At 35.4% G+C, this 20,905-nt stretch overlaps 1 protein-coding gene across 2 annotated transcripts in view; it reads left to right on the top strand.

The window, feature by feature from the left end:
• The window catches only part of LOC117916299 (DNA polymerase epsilon catalytic subunit A-like), a 91,107-nt gene that overhangs the window by 12,566 nt on the left and 57,636 nt on the right, over positions 1–20,905 (top strand). For both annotated transcript variants that reach the window (XR_004651542.1, XM_034832253.1), the window contains exons 10-11: positions 775–897; positions 9,683–9,766. Coding sequence is in view for 1 of the 2 variants with exons in the window: in XM_034832253.1 (XP_034688144.1) it covers positions 775–897; positions 9,683–9,766 (207 nt within the window). In the remaining variant the exon portion in view is untranslated. The remainder of the gene's footprint in view (positions 1–774; positions 898–9,682; positions 9,767–20,905) is intronic.

Raw genomic sequence — 20,905 nt, 5'->3', positions numbered from 1 at the left:
TTTTCCCTGTAAAGTTTCATGAAAGATGAACAACTTGCAGAATATTAAAGCATTATATTTTCATGTGTTGCACAATACTCCATTTCCCAAACTAGAGCATTTTACTGCTATTGGATACTTAATTGTTTATGCCTTCCATATGTTCCAGGTTTATCTTTATTATTTTTCCTTCCAATGGCATACAAAATTCTTTTCCCTTCTCCCTTTTTTTGATAGCTAGGATTAATACAATACTTGTAGCTTTAGCACAATGTGGAGCTAGACATATGGTTTCTTTTGTAGGAGATTTTATATGAATTGTAGCTAGATTTGACTTTTTGAACTAATATACACTGATCCTCCTTTTTAATCAGACTTTATATAGAGGATTGTGTACTTCTTGGAAGGATTTCTCATCCTTCTTTGTACTTAATATTTCAATGTGATGAAATTGTTGTTCTCAATTTATAAAAAAAATAAAAATAACTTTGTGTAAAATTTCTGGTTCTTGAGTTATTTTATAGATCTTTGGGACCTTAGAAGTTTTGAAAGTGCTGTTAGAGTCAATTATGGAGCCTTTGTTCTATTCTGATTGAATGTTTGACACAAATGTAAAATTGAGTTTGATTTTTAAATTCTAAAAGTGATAAGAAAGTTTTTACATCAATTTTGTTCTTTGATTTCCAGGCTTGGAGATATTCTCATTTCAATTCTCAGTTGGTGTTTCTTAAGTTTGAATTACATGGTACATGACTAAAATTATTATTTTCTATATTTCTTCTTTGTGGTTTACAGGAGGTAGGATTCCAATGTGACAAAAATCAGGGTGAATGTCGTGCTAAATTTTCTTGTCACCTGGATTGTTTTGCTTGGGTCAAACGTGATAGTTATCTCCCTCAGGGAAGCCAGGGGCTAAAGGTGCGGATCTCTAATTTACTTTTGCTTGTTACTAGTACCGTTTGAAAATTTTCCATCGCATAATGCCCCTTGATTCACAATTAGTGATCTTTCAGTTGTTTAGGTTTGTAATATCCTTCCATTTTTTATTATCATGTTTGAGTAATAAAACAAGGCATCTATATATTTCACTGTCGTAAACCACTAATCCTTAAAAAAAAAGGTTTTCTTTCTGTCAGCATCACTAATTGATATGACAAATAATAGCAACACTTTATCTTTCTGCTAATATTTCATTAACAAAACTTGGAGGCAACCATATTAACAGACACTATATATGTTCCATTTTTAGAAAAAGAGAGGGTCCACATGCATATAAGTAAATGAAATTTACTCTTTTTAATAAGAAAAAAAAGGAATTTTATGGGGACAAATAGGTATAGTGAAGTCCAAAACAAAAAACCAAAATACATGAGGAACACCTAAATGGCTCTATAAAAACAAAGAGGTAAAGAAAAAAAATTTGATGAAAATAAACAAAAGTATAGGCAGCACAACTAGAGAAGGTGGGGATGCTCTAAGAAAGTCTCAAATGATCTTGCATCTCTCGTATCCAATCAATCGAGTAACTAGTTAGATGATCTGGGCCAGCAAGAAAGAGATGATGACTCCTATGCTGATATCCTCTTCAACTAATAAAAGGATATCTAAGGAACTTAACCTTTTTGAGAAAGTTTAAGAAATAACCACCCACATTCTAATTCCATTATAGGTTTTTTAATCCCTAAATTGGATGCTAGAGTGAGCCCCTCCAAAAGTGTTAGGTGTTTTGGTTTCACTAACTGTCTTGGATCTTATTGGTTTGGAAAAAGCACATATCATCTTTCCCTGGTAGAATTTAATAACTTTCTTATCAGCATTGATGCCCATAGGTGGATAAGGAGTGGAAGAAAGAGACCCACACCCCAAAAAGAAAGAAGGATGGCTCATTGTACCTTTGAAAAGAGTTGCTTGCACCACCAAGGCTTCGTCAATGGGGGAGAGAGCGACCCCAACTCCTAATACTTGTAGAATAGGCATTAACAAAAAGGGACTAGACTTGAAAAAATTCAAAGGGACTTCCTTTGGGGAGGGGGCTTTGGTTAATAAACCCTATATGGTGAATTGATTTGTTGTTAGTTCAGAAAAACAAAAATGGGGTTTGGATTTCAAAAACCTTTCGATCTTTAACAAGGCTCTTCTGGGAAAATGGTCTTGGAGATTTGTGAATGAAAGGAATCCTCTTTGGAAGAGGGTAATTGTTGGTAAGTATGGGTAAGACAATGGGGTGGTTGTACGAAAGAGGTGAGAGAGAGGTATAGAGTGGGAGTTTGGAAAACAATAAAAAATGGTTGGGAGGATTTCAAAGATAAAATAAGCTTTAAGGTTGGTTTTGGGAATAGGGTGAAATTTTGGAAGGATAAGTGGTGCGAGGATATGCCTTTGAGGGATTCTTTCCCAGATCTTTATTCTATAACCTCTTCAAAAGATGCTTGAGTGGTTGATGTTTGGGATGGTGGTAGTGCCTTAGGTTTATTAGACAGTTGAATGATTGAGAGTTGGAGGAAGCATGTGTCTTTTTTGGGAAGCTACATGATTATTCCATCTCTTTGGGTATTGATGATATTATGGTGTGGATGGAGACAAAAAAATGCTGAATTTTCGGTTAAGTCTTTTTACTCTTTTTTGGCAAGTAGGAGAATGGAGCCTTTCTCTTATGGTTTAGTTTGGAACTCTTAGGCTCCTATAAGAGCTAGTTTTTTTGCTTGAAAAACAACTTAAGCCAAGAATTTGACTCAGGATTAACTTAAAAAGAAGGGTTGGAGGATGCTTAATAGATGCTATTTGCACAAAGCAGAAAGAAAGACCTGTATATTCTCCTTAATTGTTTGAAAGTTCATATTTTGTGGCAACTGATTTTGCTCTTTTTGATGTTGAGTGGATTATGCACTTTTTAGTGAGATGGATGCTTTTGAGTTGGGGCGGCTCATTTGTTGGCAAAAAAAGGAAAAAGGCTTGGAAGATTGCTCCTTTATGCCTTTTTTGGTCCATCTAGAGGGAGAGAAATAAGTGAGCCTTTGAGAATTGTGAAAACTTGGACCAAACAATTAAAAGTTATTTTTTGTATCTTTTTTAAGATTGGGTTGGATCTATGTTGCTATTAGATTTTGTGGACTAGTTAAACTCTTCGTAGGGTGTGGTTGCTAGTTTTTGTGTATTCGCGCCTTCTTGTTGTTTGGTTGCACTGTGTACATCATTTATACTTTTTTAAACAATTAATACATTCTTCATTTACCTATTAAAAGTCATTTTGCCCTTGTGATCTTTGTTAATGCCTCAAGTGCCTAGCATGGTTCAAAGTACCAACTAAGATTGATACAACTCGATCCAGTTGTATCCATCTCAATCATGCTCACAATAAGTCTAAGATGTTAGGTATAGTTTAGGCAAATGTTTTAACCTTGGATCATTCAAAGAGGAGAGAGTGGTCTTTAGCAAATAGATGCTTCCTTTGTTAGTTAGAGAAAGAGTCTATTGATCACATCCTTATCCATTGTGTCAAGACAAGGGTATTATGTATGTACCTTTTTTCCCTTTTTGGTATGTATTGGGCGGTTCCCTTGGTTAGAGAGACGCTTTTAGGATGACATGACTCTTTTATGGGTAAAAAACGGAAAAAGGTGTGATGAGCTACTCTCTTATACTTATTTCGGACAATTTAAAAGGAAAGAAACCAAAAGATCGTTTAAGAATGAGGAGCGTTCTATTCAAGGACTAAAACACTCGTTTCTTTGTAATCTTTGGGCTTGGTCTAAGCTGTTTTAAAGTTGTGGTCCTCTGTCTATAGTAGATTTTGTTGGTTGGTTGGACTCATATTGAGGGGGATGTTTTTTTTTTTTGTTGTCCCTCTATTCTTTTGGAGGTGTCTTTAAGCATTCGTTGTATGCTTCCTGTGTACTTTTGGTCGCTTTGTTGGTGATTCTTGTTTATAATATTCTCGCTTTACTTGTAAAAAAATGAATTGCTTAACTTGATGAACTCTTAAGGCAAGTTGGAGTTATAACATTGCAACTTGGTTTTGATGAAAGTGGGAGGAAAAAACAAAGAATATCTGCATTTCTATGAGATTCCTTGCAACAAGGAAGAAAAAAATGCCTCATCCATGGTTAGAAATAAGAAATTTAAACTTAAGCACTTCTATAAGATTGGTGTCTAAAGCTCCATAGACCGCAATATGTCCCATCTTCTTCTCTTTGTTGTTGCCTTGTTGGTGTTTGGCAAGCAGTCGTGAGTTTGATTGTACTGGCATCAAAATCTTCACTCGCTTGGTGCCATCTTCATAGCCACAAATAGTGGTGATGACTCACCCATTGAGGTGGGTGTATCTTCAGCCTTCTTACAAGTTGCAGATGCTTATATGATTCTAAATAGATTGGGTTGATGAAGGCAATGATATATAGATGCGGATTTAAAAAATGGATATGAGTAGAAAGAGATTGGTTTCTACGAAAGAAATCAGATACAGATGTGGGTATAAAAATGGATATTAGTATGGGTATAAAAATGGTTATGGATATGGATAAGTAATAGGATATGAATATTGTCATGTAATGTGAACTGAACTTTGTGAAGATGCTAACTACTTTGTGGTAAAGTTTAATTTTTCCCATATATCTTCATTTTAAAATACGTTAAGGCCTTTCACATGACATAGTAACATAAAAGGTTAAAAACATTAAAAAAAAAATTATAAATCTTTATCTTTTATAGTTGCTTTATTTGGGTATGTTTGATAGGGAAAATATAGATAATTTTTTTTAAGATGACTTAATTGCTAAAAATAAAAACCTTTAACATATTTGTTCTTTTATCATTATTTATTAAAATGGTTGTTTTTTGACATTGGAAAAATAAATTTAATATTTTCAAAATGATTTATTTTTTTTCAAACAATTATTGATTTATCATCAAGCATATTCATTTTTATTATTTTCAAACAATCATATATCCTTTAAATAATTGTGTTAGTGATAGTAGAGTTTTCAATTCTTAATATTATCATAGGCTGATTCTAATGCTTGCTTTTATGACCATATGAACAATGTTAAATGCGATATTACTTTTTTTTAATTAGTTTATTGAGTCCATCCAATTATAATCATATATATATATATATATATATATATATATATATATTTTTTTTTTTTATTTAAATTGTGATACTTTTATGATTATTTAAATGATGTTGGATGTGAGAGATGTTTGTTTTATTGGTTTGTTGAGTCCATATAATTATAATCATTTTTTTAGATAATTTTTATTCTATTTTAAGAATTTTTTGAGTTTTTTTAACTATCATATTGTGTGTACTGCCCAATACCAATTTAAGATGCTGGGGAAGATTTACCTTGAGGCTTCCCTTGTTAGTGGCTGAAACCATGACTTTGAACCATGATGCATAACCATCCCATTTTGCCCATGGCATGACCATCTATATTCATCTTAAATTTTCCCTTTAGGAGGACAAACCCAAAAACAACATATTCTTCTAACCTTTCTTACAACTGACCTTCCAATTCAAAAAGAGATGAAGCTCAGGGAATTACTTTCTTTGGCACCCTAGCTTGGCGGGATTGGACTTTGATCGATTAGGGGATGAGGACACAGCTAGGTTGGAGGTAGCTTTTAGTGAATAGGAGGTGTTCCTTGCACTGTGTGAGCTGAATGGGGACAAAGCCCTTAGGCTGGATGGTTCACTATCGCTTTTTGGTAGTTTAGCTGGGATTTCGTGAAGGAGGAAGTTATGGGTTTTTTCAAAGAATTCGATGAGTGGGGGAAATTCATTAGGAGCTTGGACACTACGTTCTTGGTTTTATTACCAAAAAAAGGAGGCACTGATGACTTTAGAGATTATAGACCTATCAACTTGGTAGGAGGCCTTTGCAAGCTGTTGGCTAAAGTCCTATCTAATAGGCTGAAGAAGGTGGTAAGCAAGGTAGCGTCTCTGGCCTAAAACTCTTGTGGAAGGAAGGCAAATCCTTGATGCTGTGCTGATAGCTAATGAAGCTATAGATTCGATGTTAAAAAGGAATGAGAATGGAGTGTTATGCAAGCTGGGTGTAGTGAAGGCTTACGACCACATTAGTTGGAATTTTTTGCTCATTGTGATGCGAAAAATGGGATTTGGGGAGAAGTGGGTAGGCTGGATAAGTTGGTGCATATCCATAACGAGTTTTTCGGTTTTGGTTAATTGATCTCCATCGGACTTCTTCAATAGTAGTAAGGGATTGAGGCAAGGAGATCCCCTTTGCCCCTACCTTTTTATGATTGGGATGAATGCCATTACTGGCCTCATTAATTGAGTTGAGAGAGCGGGTTTTTTATCAGGTTGCAGGGTTAGGGGAAGGGCAGGAGATGGGGTTCAATTAACACATCTACTGTTTGCTGATGATACCCTCGTGTTTTGTGAAGCTTCCCAAGAGTAGATGGTCTATTTGAGCTGGATGTTGATGTGGTTTGAAGCCATTTCAGGTCTGAAAATAAACTTGGACAGGAGCGAAATTTTCCGGTGGGAAGGGTTGATAATGTGGAGGACTTGGCTTTTGAATCGGGCTGCAAGGTGGGGGTGCTGCCCTCCTATTATCTAGGGCTTCCTTTGAGAGCTGCTCATAATTCGGTTGCTAGTTGGGATAGGGTGGAGGAGAGGTTCCGGAAGAGGCTTGTCATGTGGAAGAGACAATTTATTTCTAAAGGAGGAGGATTACCCTTATTCGGGGCATGTTGTCGGTTATACCCATTTACTACATATTTATGCTACGTATGCCAAGAGTAGTAAGATTGAGGTTAGAGAAAATCCAAAGGGACTTTCTTTGGGGTGGGGTAAAATTGGAGAAGAAGCCGCCTCATCTTGTGAAGTGGTTAATTGTTTGTTTGGATAAAAGAAAGGGTGACTTGGGTGTTAGATGCCTTTCTAAACTTGATAGAGCCCTCTTATGTAAATGGAGTTGGCGCTTTGTGGAAGAAAGGGGGCTCTATGACATCCAATTATTAGTAGAAAGTATGGGGTAGAAGAAGGGGGGTGGTGTATCCTAGAAGTAAGGGAGGGGTATGGTGTGGGGATTTGGAAGGAATTAGAAAGGAATGAGTTTTTATGAAAGACAAATTCGTATTTTCTGTAGGGAATGGAAAAAGAGTGAGAGTTTGGGAGGATAGGTGGTGTGGAGACGAGATTCTAAGTATTTCTTTTCCTTCTTTGTATGCTTTGGCGACTTCCAAAGAGGCATGGGTGGCGGAGGTTTGGGATACTTTGGGGGAGGATGGGGGCTGGAATACACGCTTTTTGAGACTGTTTAATGATTGGGTGATGGAGATGGTAGAGAGATTTCTTTTCTCCTTGCAAAGGAAGAGAGTGGTTATTAATTTGGAGGATAAGTTACGGTGGAAGAAGGCAAAGGGTGGTAATTTTTCCATTAAATCCTTTTATAGTGCTTTGGAGGGTAGCAACACAGTCCCATTTCCGAAAAGTGTTATTTGGAGCCCATATGTTCCTACTAAGGTCGGTTTTTTTTGCTTGGGAAGCCACTTGGGGTAAAGCTCTAACTTTCGACCAACTAAAGAAGAGGGTCTGGGCTCTCCCGAAGAGATGTTACCTTTGTGGGGCTGCCGAAGAGTCTATAAATCATCTTTTAATTCATTGCACTAAGGCTTAGGATTTTATGGGACTTGTTATTTAACCTTTTTGGGGCACTTTGGATTCTTCCTTCGTCAGTGAAGGAGATCCTTCTTGGGTGGCATGGGCAGTTTGTGGGCAATAAATGGGTGAAGGTTTGGAGAGCAGCCCCCTTATGCCTTTTTTGGACGATTTGGAGGGAAAGAAACAGGGTTGATTTTGAAAATGAGGATCTTTCGATCCAAAGGATGAAATATTCTTTTGTTAGCAATTTGTGGTCTTGGTCCAAGTGTTGTATTGTTGATGGACCTAATTCTTTATTTACCTTTTTTGAGTGGGTGGGCTATAGATGAGGTGGGTAAGTTTTCTGTATCCCTCTTCCTTTTGTTTTTAGCCTATAGGCGCCTGTTGTATACCTCCTGTATGCTTTAGGCTTGCCGTTGGGCGCCCTGTTTCTTTTAATGTACTCTTTACTACGTCTTTGCCTATCAACAAAAAAATAAAATAAAAGATGACTAAACCCACATATTATTTGTCAGTCTCTTCTTATCCTCCAAATAATCCATATTAGAGTATGGATAGTGCACCTCCAGAGAACTAACTCTTTCCTCTCTGCCTAAACTGTTAAAGAGGTAACCAACAAACAACTGGTATCCTTAGGGGTTGGCTAGTGAAATCTTAACAGGGAAAGCAGGCGTCTTCACAACTCTAAAAGAAACATGACAATGATGAAAAATGATGGTCAACTAATTGTCAACTGGTAAAAATAAAACACATTTATCCAGTCTGATAGTCGAATATGACCTACAATGTTGAAGCATAGCATTAATACTGACCTTCTCTAAAGATTATCAACTACAAAAAGGATTTTGCCTCAAGGGAAGTTTTTGTTTTCCAAATAAATTAAGCCTGAAGTAAAGTAGTGAAATTTGCACTCGAGGAATTGAAATAAAATTTAGAAGAGAACATGCCTCCTCTATCCAGGGTTCAACATCTTACATAAGTATCCAAAATTGACAAGGGTATCAAGTTCTTCAGTGGGGAAGTGAGGTGAGATTTCTGATGCCTCTATCATTAGGATTTCTCTGAAAATTTAAATTATGAGTGAGAGAGGAAGTATCATGACTTGAAGAATGCAGGTGAAACATCCAATAAAAAAAAAGAGAATGCTGGTGAAACAAGAACTTTTCCATCTTGAAATCCTGAAAAGGTGGTAAAATAGAATTGAGGTTGATCCCTCTATCAAAGGTCTCCCGGGAAACCTAGTTTAGATCCATCTTTAACAGTCTATCTTACATGATTAAGGAATAGGGGAAAGCTTGGAAAATAGCTTCCTGTTGACAATGATGGAAAAATCTAGTGGCAAGTTAGCATCCCATCCATTTACTGCAACCCAGATTCTCTTCTGATAATAGTGCCACAGGGACTTCTGTTCTAAGGGAAACCTCCCCAGTGACTTTCCAAGTAAAGCCTTGTTCTTCGTAGAAACACTCCTAATACCTACCCTGTTCTCAAGTTTAGGTTTATTGTCATTTTCCCAATTAACTAATGATCTCTACTAGGTTCCCTGTAACTTGATTCTCTTGGTTGTCCAATATTATTAAATTTTAGTATCAGTTAATTGGTGATCAGACAGCTTCTTATGACCTCCACTTTTCTCATTTATGATTTAATGTTAATTTAATTCCTCTAATTCATCTTACATCCTGTGGATGAGCTAAAGCCTTAATTAGATGTTTGTGGATTGTGGCTCAAGGTTAACATTTTTGTAATGTAGATTGGCCTCTTTAGAAATTAGAGATATTTCAATCCTTTTAATTAGGTTTGTTTTGATGATCAACTAACTTATCTGTAGTGAGAAAAACATACAAAATCATTTCAAAGTGGAGATTTAAAATTTCTGTTAGTTGTGATTTAGCTTTCATACTTAGGCACTACGTTAGCAACGTTTGTATTAGTTATACAAAAAGTTTTATTCTATGAGGCTTGCATGTATTTATTTTGAGCTACACAATTAAACTTGATCTTTTCCTATTTTTAAATGTGTTTATTTTCAGTAGGAAAGTTAACGCATTTTCTTGTTATTGCTTATTCTAGGCTGTTACCAAGGCTAAGCTGGGATATGATCCACTGGAGGTGAATCCTGAGGATATGGTTCGATTTGCAAAGGAATTGCCCCAGGTATGAGTAGTGGAAATAGCATACCTGTTGTTAACTGAATTCATATGACTTGTTGAATTGGGATGTGCACCAAAATATGAGGAAAGTGTTGAATAATAGGTAATTAATTGAATGTCTTCTCAATAAACTTGAACTGCAGTGGTTATGTAGATTTTTAAGATGATTACTCAAGAAATATGGCATGGAGCAAAGAGATCACATGTGTTGCTCTACTGTGAACTGCTATTTCATGGTTGTAGTTATTTGAAATTGTGCTCATAGTGAAGCTAGGTGCTTTCACTTCTTAAATGGGTCACGGATAAATCTAATAACAAGCTTTATGTGCCAGTCTTGGTTTTGAATGCTTTCTTTTTCCCCTTCCTATTGGTGCCTTTTCTTTTTTTCTTTTTTGGATTAGAAACAACCATCTTCATTCATCAATCAATTGATAAATACAAGTATGAGCAGTCTTTCAAAGATGTACAAAAGTTGGTTAGAAAGTAATCAAGAAGCCAGATCCACAAAAAGTAGCCAACCTCAAAATGAGAAAGACCAACATACATACAGTGGAGAAAAAAGATAGACACTCAAGGGGAAGGAGGTCTCCTAAGGAGGCCAAATGCTTTTCTCATTGTTTGACTAACTAATCTGTGACTTGGTTGGTTGAACAAGGAACCCAAGAGAAGGAACAACCCAGCTCATTTGCAATATCTATGATTTTGCGCATCTAGTTGTCAAATTTCTGTGTGCCTCTTTCTCTTTTAGTCACCCAAGATATTATAGTAGTATAATATCCCTCTACAGCTGGCTTAGATGGGTATAAAGCTTTTGCTTGCAGCAAACCCTCCGATTTAAACACTGAAAGCTTTGGTTCTTTTAATAATTATCTTTTCCATTTCTACTATAGGGATTTATTTTATGAAGTGGATGATTTTTTTTTTTTATTTTTTTAGTTTTTTATTTTTATTTTTTTTTTAAATTGTGATTCTTGAGTGTTGACACTAAAAACTTGCATCAAACAGTCCAATTCAGACACTAAAAATTTTCCCTGGAGTTTTCACCAAACAAAATCACCAACATCAAAGACCACTTGTCTTCTATAGTAGAAACTTTGTATTTGCTTACTAACTTAAATGTGCTTCTTCACATCTTCATGAACGTTGCAGAGATGATCAATCATGTCTTGGCCTTCACATTAACTCTTTCTTTGAGTGGAATAATTACTAGATCCAAAACATTATAAGGATTTCAGCCATAAACCACTTCAAAAGGACTCATTTGTGGACCACGATTCTCTGACCTTCTAAAGGCAAACTCAACTTATGTAAGAACTTGATCCCACTCATTGAGTTTTTCCCCACTAATCAACAAAGTGGATTTACTAAACTCATGTTTACCATCTCTATTTGTCCATCTGTATGAGGATGGTAAGATGCGCTATAATTCAAATCATATTTGGTCATCTGAGAAGACTGGTCTTCTAAATCAGGCTCTTTTGTTTAAAATTATTAGTTCTAAGAGGATTGCATTATCTTGAGCCCATTTCAAATTCTAGTAGTTTCTTTTTAAGTCGTACTTTTGGAAAAAGAAAGAAGATTATAAAGAATATCAGCGTAGCTGCCTAGCTAATTTCCAATATAATTCCTCCCCATTCCATTTTGATATTTGGTATCTGTAGAAAAAGAAAAAAAAATGTCATATATTAAATTGAATAGGGAAGGGAAACATGCTTCCTTTTATAGAAAAGTTACAACAAATCAAACTAAATCTACAACTGTACACCCAAATTTCTAGGAACAAAATAAATTTAAAATATACAACTTATCCCTAAAAAACAACAAATTATCCCTAAAGAATAGGTAACAACCATATCAGAAAAATTCTGATATGATTGAGATTCTCAACACTTCCCCTTAAGCTGGCTTGAAGATGTCATTCATGACCAACTTGCTTACTAAATCATCAAACTACTTCTTTGGCAATCCCTTAGTGAGTATCTCAGCAACTTGTTCAACCGTTGGCATATAGGGCATAATAATCAGTCCATTTTCCAGTTTCTTCTTGATAAAATGTTTATCAACCTCGACATATTTAGTTCTATCATGGAGTACTAGATTATGTGCAATGGCAATGGCAACGTTATTATCACAAAAGACCTTTATAGGCAAAGGGCTAGCAACCTTAAGTTCTTCAAGTAATTGTTTAATCCACAAAACTTCACAAATGCCATGGGCTACGACTCTAAACTCAGCTTCAACACTACTTTTAGCCACAACACTCTGCTTTTTACTCCGCCAAGTCACAAGATTGCCTCCAACAAAAGTACAATACCCCAAAGTTGATCTCTTATCAATTACACTTCCTGCCTAATTTGCATCAATAAACACATCCACTTGGAGATGTCCTCGATTTTCATATAGAAGTCCTTTTCCTGGAGTCCCCTTTAAGTACCTTAAAATTCTATACACTGCATTAGAGTGTCCTTGATTTGGTGAGTGCATGTATTGACTCACCATGCTTACCGCAAAAGCAATATCGAGACGAGTATGAGAGAGACAAATAAGTCTCCTAACTAGGTGTTGATGTTTTCCTTTGTCAATCACCTCTATTGGACTTGCTGGTTGGAGTTTCAAATTCGGTTCTATAGGAGTTTCTATAACCTTACATCCAAGTAAACCCGTTTCATTTAATAAGTCAAGTATATATTTTCTTTGAGAAATTATTTATCAAAAAAAAAAAAAATTTTCTTTGAGAAATGAAAATACCTTTCTTGGATCTAGCAAACTCCATACCAAGAAAGTATCTCAGGGGACCCAAATCTTTTATCTCAAATTCACGAGTTAAAGCTTTCTTCAATCTCTCAAGTTCTAGACTGTCATCATCAGTTAGAATAATGTCATCCACATAAACTATCAACACAACAATCTTTCATTCTGTTGAGTGTTTATAAAACATTGTATGGTCAGCTTGACTTTGAATATATCCTTGAAGCTTGATTAATTTTCCAAATCTTTCAAATCAAGCCCTAGGAGACTGCTTAAGACCATAAAAGGACTTCTTTAATTTGCAAACCTTTTTTTTTTTTTTTAGCTTTTCTTCAAAACCTGAGCATTTGTAACGACCCGCACCCAACTATGTAGATATTGTCCGCTTTGGGCCCAAGGGGGCCCTCACGGCTTTAAAACGCGTCTATAGGGTGAAGAGGAGTCTTTATATATATAGCGTCAGGAACATTCTCCCCTATCCGATGTAGGACATTACAAACACCCCCCATGCAGACACAACGTCCTACACCCCTTACGGGGCCAACAAACCCCCACACCGGGGTCAGGGATCGGTTCTGATACCATTTGTAAAAAATATTTACATAATCACATAGATTAATCATACATGATTAAAGGATACTAACAATAGGAAATCACTATTAAAGAACATACCTGTTTGAGCCATGATAAAAAAAAACGTGATTGATTGTTGTAACCAAGTCTTCCTCTCTATGATCTTGATAATAGCTATGGTGGCTCTATGGGAAAACAGAAAACCCTTTTTATCTAGATTAGAGAGGGGACTTAGCATAACTCAAATTGGATTCTCATTGGGCCCTCCCATAATGGGCTTCAATGAGACCCATAGCCTACACTTGCCACTCAACTGAGCTTCTACTCAAAAGATGCAAAACTCAATCCAAAATGTGATCACTAGTTAATTGGGCTCATTATAGAATAGACTATCCATTAACCCGTTTTTGCAAATACAAATTATTCAATTAATGTTAGCCCATATAAAAATTTTCCAACATTCTCCCACTTGGGCTACATTAATTGTTTTTGAGGATTCATTAAATTCATTTTGAAAATAAGACTCTTGGGTTAAATACAGAAAAGTTTATTTTGTGTGGCCACACCTTTTTTTTTTTTTTAAAGAAATGATAGTCTATAAGTAGCATCTTGTTAAACTTATCCGGTCCAACATGGTCTTAATATTGGACTATAATGGTCTATATGTTAATCTCAACAAACATAATGCCCCTTATAGTCACGAATATTTATAACCATATCGACATGGATCGTAAACCCAGTAGTGTAGTAAGAAATCAATGCCAATATGTGATCATCATCTATATGCATTGTTTCTTATCAGTCCTCATTACAATTTACCAGCAAAATGAAATTATAATTGCAATTTCTCAACAAAATGAAATTGCTTGACTTTAACAAGTCATATGTCACCAATAGTGCACCACAAAATCTCAAAATAGTGGTATTTGTGACATCCAATAGTATACAACTGTAATTCTTAAGGTTCAATATCTCAAGATACCATGTTGTATGTAATTCAATTACGACATGCTATAATATAATACTTAATTATGATCATCATAATAAAAAGATTTTAATTTTGCAAGTCGCAGAACAATAATGATCAATGTTTACATAAAACAATAATTGAAATAAGGGAAATCACAAAAACTCCCACTAAACCAAAGAATCAAAAGACTTAATGACACCCATATTCACAACATGTTCCTTGAACGTTATGAGCTTTAAACCTTTGGTTAGAGGATCAGCTAGCATGGACTCAGTTCTTATGTGCTCAATCACAATATCTCTTTTCTTCACTAAGTCCTTGACTGTAAGGTACTTGATTTCCATATGCTTAGAACCCGTACTAATCTTATTGTTCTTAGAGTAGAACACAACTGCATTATTGTCACAATAAATCACAATGGGTCGAAAGATGGAATCAACAACTTGCAACTCTGAAATCAAATTTCTTAGCCAAATAGCTTGAGATGATGCACCATAACAAGCTACAAACTCAGCATACATGGTCGAGGATGCAATTAGGCTCTGTTTGACACTTTTCCATGAAATGGCTCCACTAGCTAACATAAAAATGTATCCTGAAGTAGATTTGCGATCATCAGAACAACCACCAAAATCAGAATCTAAGTATCCAACTACCTCAAGATTATCCACCCTCCTATACACAAGCATAAAATCCTTCGTTCTTTGTAGATATCTCATGACTTTCTTTGCAGCAACCCAATGATCATGTCTAGGGTTCGATAAATATCTACCAAGAACGTTAACAATGAAGGCGATATCAGGTCTTTTACATACTTGTGCATACATCAGGCTACCAATGGCACTAGCATAAGGAATAGTCTTCATGACATCCTTTTCCAAATCATTCTTTGGACACTGTTCATTACTGAGTTTATCTCCCTTCACAACAGGTACATCACCAGCTTTGCACGTCTGCATATTGAATCTTTTAAGCACACGATTTATATAGGCTCTTTGAGATAGCCCAAGGAGGTTTCGAGATCTATCACGATAAATCTCAATACCCAACACAAAAGATGCTTCTCCAAGATCCTTCATGTTAAAATTAGCAGACAAAATACGCTTGGTATCATTCAAGAGATTCACATCACTACTAGCAAGTAGAATGTCATCGATATAAAGAATCATGAAAATGTATTTGCTCCCATTAACCTTCACGTAAACGCACTGATCAAACTTGTTCTCTATAAAACCAAAAGACGTCACAATTTTGTCAAATTTCAAGTACCACTGGCGAGAAGCTTGCTTGAGACCATAAATTGACCTTTTCAATCTGCATACCATGTTCTCTTTTCCATTTTCCTTAAATCCTTCAGGTTGTGACATGTAGACCTCCTCACTCAAATCACCATTGAGAAAAGCTGTCTTGACATCCATCTGATGAAGCTCTAAGTCAAAATGAGCTACCAACGCCATAACTAGCCTAAAGGAATCTTTGGTAGAGACTGGTGAGAAAGTCTCTGTGAAATCAATGCCCTCTCACTGTGTATACCCTTTTTGTTGCAGTGATAGCACTTAAGGTCTGTGTTCTTGGCATTTCCATTCTTTTGCTTTTTACTCCCACTCTTCTTGAAATTCTTATTTTTCTTATGACTATGGAAGTTGGGCTTTCTAGTCTTTTCAACTCTTTTTTGATTATTCGGTTTTCCAAGAGCAACGAGATGAGCAGATTCATTCTTTTCTCTTTTCAGCTTTTCTTCCTCAGCCACACACTTAGTGATCAGGTCATTCACACCCCAAGACTGATTCAGGGTGTTGTATGCAGTCTTGATTTGGCTAAAAGAAGATGGCAGAGTATTGAGGGCTTGATGAACAATAAACTTATCGGGAATGGGAATGTCTAGTGCTTTCAATCTAGTTTGAAGATGCACCATTTTTAGGATATACTCACGAACCCCTTTCATATCATCATACCTCATATTCATCAATTCATCCATAAAATGCCCAGCTTCAGCATTGTCAGATGTTTGGTATCTATTTGCCACAGCAACGAGAAATTCCTTAGCATTGTTGCTCTCAGGTGTTCCTCCAAGGAGATGCTCAACAATGGACCTCTTGATTGAAATAAGACTCAAACGGTTCGATCTTTCCCATTTCGCATAATGAGCTCTCATAGCTTCAGTGCTTTCATTAGTAGGTTTAGGAGGTTCATCTTCACGTAGAGCCATGTCCAAGTCCATCATTCCTAAAACAAACTCTATGTCTGATCTCCATCTCTTATAGTTCGACCCACTTAGAATTTCAATTGTAGCATTATTGTTGTTCACAGCAAAGGAAACTGATTGACAAAATTTTGCAACTAGATCAATTATGGGCAATTGGTAAAAAAAAAAAAAAAAAAAAAAAAAAAAAAAAAAAAAAACTTAAATAATCATAAGCAATACAATACAAGAATCAATTGTACTATCATAAACTCCCCTTTGGGTAGAGTCCACAATAAACAACTATTCCCTAAGCATGAAGATCAACAAATAATTCATTAAAATTTATTTCCTTTGGGCAAATAAATTTATCAAATTATTTATCTCATTCAATATCCTCATGTTGTTAAATTAATTTTCACAATAACCCCCTTTGGGCAGGCGATTTTACAAATTAATCTAAAATTTTCCCCATCAACAAAATAGGAACTCATAAACTTGCAAATTTTGATGGTTAAATCACTTTGGTAAAATAACCTCAACAATTCACATGCAACATTCCAAAATTGGGTAAATTAAAAAAAATTGCCCAACAACAATAGTGCATATTAGCGATATACATGCATATGATCAATTATAGTTGCAAGAATTTGAACAACAATTTTTATTTATTTATTACACTTTAAATTAATTATTTAACTAGTTTATGTGATTTAGACCAAGTAGGAGAGTATGCATGAAAAAGTTTCAATCTAGAGAGAGTGAGTACTACACTCCTATTCCATATATATTAGCATAATTTCTGGTAAATTCTCAACAGAAATTTATACCAAAAAATAATTTTAAGCTAATTAAATCGCATAAATAAGTAATAATTATTTAATAAATATTTTTGACCCCCAAAAAATAAAATAATATATCTAGAAAAATAGATTACAAAAAAACGAGCGCACAGGAAAAAACGGGGCTCAAAACGGACACCGGATGAGGTTATACGCGCCTCACACACTTGACTCGCGAGTGGGGAACGTGTGGCACATGTGGCACGTGTGGCATGTGCTGGAGGTCATCTTCAACCTCCAGCATTGGGTCCAAAATTCTGCAATACGGGTCAAATGACCCGGTTGCAACCCGGATTACAAACAATTAAAAAAAAAAAAAGTTTTTTTTGATCGGGATCTTGAGGGCTTTTAAACTTTAGGTTGTTTCTAACAATTCTAGGACATTTAATCATCAAAAAAACAACTTAAAGATCTCCATAATTGATTAACAAAATTCGGTTTTTCATACCTCCATAACCAATATTGAAAAACTCTATTTTAACACCTATTTCGGCCTCATTTTACATGTATTTTTACATTAACAATATAAGAAGTCTCTTTACAACAATTAATTAAACAAAAAAAAAAACTTCTCAATCTTGCTCAATTTTTTTTTTTAAATAAAATGAATTTTCTAGGGTTCATACCCATATTTTCAAATTTTCAATTTTCACCAAATTGAGCCAAAAAATTGAAATTGATGCTACATATCAACTATAATATATGTAAACAACAAAATCTAAGAGTTTAATTTGAGTAAAACACAATAATTTGAACAAATAAAATTTTTCTTGAATCTTTAAACAAGAAAATTCCGAAAATTTAAAAATTTAAAAAATCCATAAACACTTCTTCCTCCAAATCGCCATTTAAGAAAGCGTTTTTCACATCTAATTGGTGTAAAGGGCAATTAAAATGTATTGCAAGAGAGTAAAATCCAATTGGAATTGATCTTTGCAACAGGTGCAAAGGTCTCTTGGTGGTCAATTCCATAGGTTTGTGTGAAACCTTTGGCTACTAACCTTGCTTTATATCTTGCAATGCTACCATCGAGCTTACACTTGATTGTGAAAAACCACTTACATCCCGCTGTCTTCTTCTCCTTAGGTAAATCCATAATTTCCCATGTTCTATTTTTCGAAAGAGCATTCATTTCTTCTTGAACTGCTGATATCCACTCTGAGTGTCCTAGTGCTTCCTGTATAGTTTTAGGAATGAATAAGTGAGAGATATTTGAAGTGAAAGCTCTATATTTTCCTGAGAGTCTTTGATAAGATTGATATTTGGTACAATTTTTAACTCATTTTCAGATTGGAATAGGGATATCAAGATCAGAAATAGGTAAAGGAGTGGAGTCCATAGGAAGATTACCTAGATTTTGAGAATTAAGAGCTGATGATTGACCATGCTCAAGATTGACTTGATTATTCTCAGTATTAGAATTAAACCTGCGCCTAGTATAAACATGGAACTCAGTTAACATAGGTTGTAGAGTTTTTCCTCCTATTTGTGATGCAATTTTATTTGACATAGATAAATTAGTATTTCCCCCTTTTTCACTAATTAAAACATCTGTTTTTTTATTTATTTCAGGAAGAAAAATACTAGGGTTTGGTTGTTCTTGTTGCCAAAACTGATCTTCATTAGAGCTCTCCTCCTGAAGAGTAGTTTTGTCATAAAAGGGAATATTTTCAATAAAGTTGACATCCGTACTAACATGAATTTTCCTAGTGGTAGAATTAAAACACTTATACCCTTTTTGATTAGGAGCATAACCTAGAAAAATACATTTTTTGGTTCTTGGATCAAATTTGGATCGAAGATGAGTTGACACATGTATGAACATTGTACAACCAAAAATTTTTAAGGGTAAATCTGAGGTGAGGCGTGTGTTTGGAAAAGTATTCTTAAGAGTTTGTAACAGTGTTGCATAGTTTAGAACCCTTGTAGGCATTCTATTAATCAAATAACAACTTGTTAAAATTGCATTCCCCCAAAGGTGTGTAGGAACATTCATATGAAACATAAGAGCTGTACCTACTTCAAGTAAATGTCTGTTTTTACGTTCTGCAATTCCATTTTGTTGAAGAGTGTCCCTACAAGTTGATTGATGTAAAATACCTTTCTCTAGCAAAAAATCACCTAAACAATCATTATAAAATTCTGTTCCATTGTCACTTCGAAGAATACTTATTTTGGTTTGAAATTGGTTTTCAACCATAGAATAAAAATCCTAAAAGAGTTTTGCAACCTCAGACTTAGAGTTCATTATATAAAGCCAGCATAGGCGTGTGTGATCATCAATGAACGTCACAAACCATTTTTTCCTAGTGAAAGTAGTAATCCTAAAAGGACCCCAAACATCACTATGTATCAAATAAAAAGGCTTTGAGGCACAATACGGTTTTATTTTAGAAGAATTACGATGGCTTTTAGCCAAAAAACAAGTTTCACAATCAAAAGAAGTACAATCCAATCCTTTAAATAAACCTGGAAACAAATGTTCTAAATAGAAAAAATTAGGATGTCCTAATCTATTATGCATAGCATCATTTGATCATGCATAGGGATTGAACGAACACAAACAATAAAACCCTGAGCTTGTTTATTCTTAAACCAGTTGTCATCAAAATAGTAGAGATTGTCGATCAATCTAGCATTGCCAATCATCATCCTCGAGTTCAAATCCTGGAATTCACAAAGAGAGGCACAAAAAACAACACGACAATTAGAATCCTTAGATAAATGTCTTATGGATCAAAGATTACGAGAGAGTTTTGGGGCATGTAAAGCGGATTGTAAAACAATCTTATTAGACAAACGCATAGAGCCTTGCCCAGCAATAGAAGATAAACTTCCATATACAATACGTACTTTTTTATTTTCAGAACAAGGTGTATAAGAAATAAACAAATGAAATAAATTAGTCATGTGGTCAGAGGCACCTGAATCTATGATCCAAGGTGGAGATAATGAAAGATAATATGCTCACAAAAGACTACTTGACTGAGCTAGAGATGCTATAGGAGTATCGGGAGTTGGTGGAGCAGGTTTTAGCAGTTGGTCTAATTGTTCTTTGCTCAATGAGGGTGTCTCGGCAGCATCTGCTTTAGCAAGGAAACGATTAGAGTCGCCTTGCTTATTAGTCTTCCATTCAACGGGCTTCCAATCAGCTGGCTTCCCATGTAATTTCCAGTAGGTTTCACGAGTGTGGTGTGGTTTATTACAATGATCACACTAAACTCTTGGCTTGTCATCCGGATGACGCTGGTTGTTAGGATTGCGAGAAGCCGTTGCTGTAGTGCCCAATAAAGCTGAGTTTTCCACAGGTCCAAAGAGCTTCTTTCCAAGCATAACATTCCTCCAGCTTTCCTCATGATGCACTTCAGATAACACTTCACCTAGATGAGGGAGAGGTTGCCGACCAATGATTCTATCTCGAACTTCATCAAACTCAACATTAAGCCCAACTAAAAATTTGATTATCCGTGAACTTTCTGCCACCTTCTTAAAATAGTTACAATCATCCGTATTTTTCCACTCATAGTCATTGAATAAGTCAAGATCCTGTCATAAACCCCTAAGCACATTAAAATATTTGGTAACCGAATTCTCACCTTGACAATTATTGCCCAGTTTGAGTTGTAACTCATAGATTTGGGACTGATTTCCAAGGTTTGAATACATCTGGATAATGTTGTCCCAGAGAGCTTTAGCAGTAGGATGATAACACATATAATTCGAGCTAATCTCCCCCTCCATGGAATTTACTAGCCATGCCATGATCATGAAGTTTTCTACATTTCAAGTGGCATAGCTAGGGTCCGTCTTCGCTGGTTTTTTGGTGTC

Source organism: Vitis riparia, chromosome 6 (assembly GCF_004353265.1).
Source record: "Vitis riparia cultivar Riparia Gloire de Montpellier isolate 1030 chromosome 6, EGFV_Vit.rip_1.0, whole genome shotgun sequence".
Taxonomy (NCBI): Eukaryota; Viridiplantae; Streptophyta; class Magnoliopsida; order Vitales; family Vitaceae; genus Vitis; species Vitis riparia.
The sequence above is the reverse complement of the archived record's forward strand: the minus strand, read 5'-3'. Positions and strand labels throughout refer to the sequence as shown.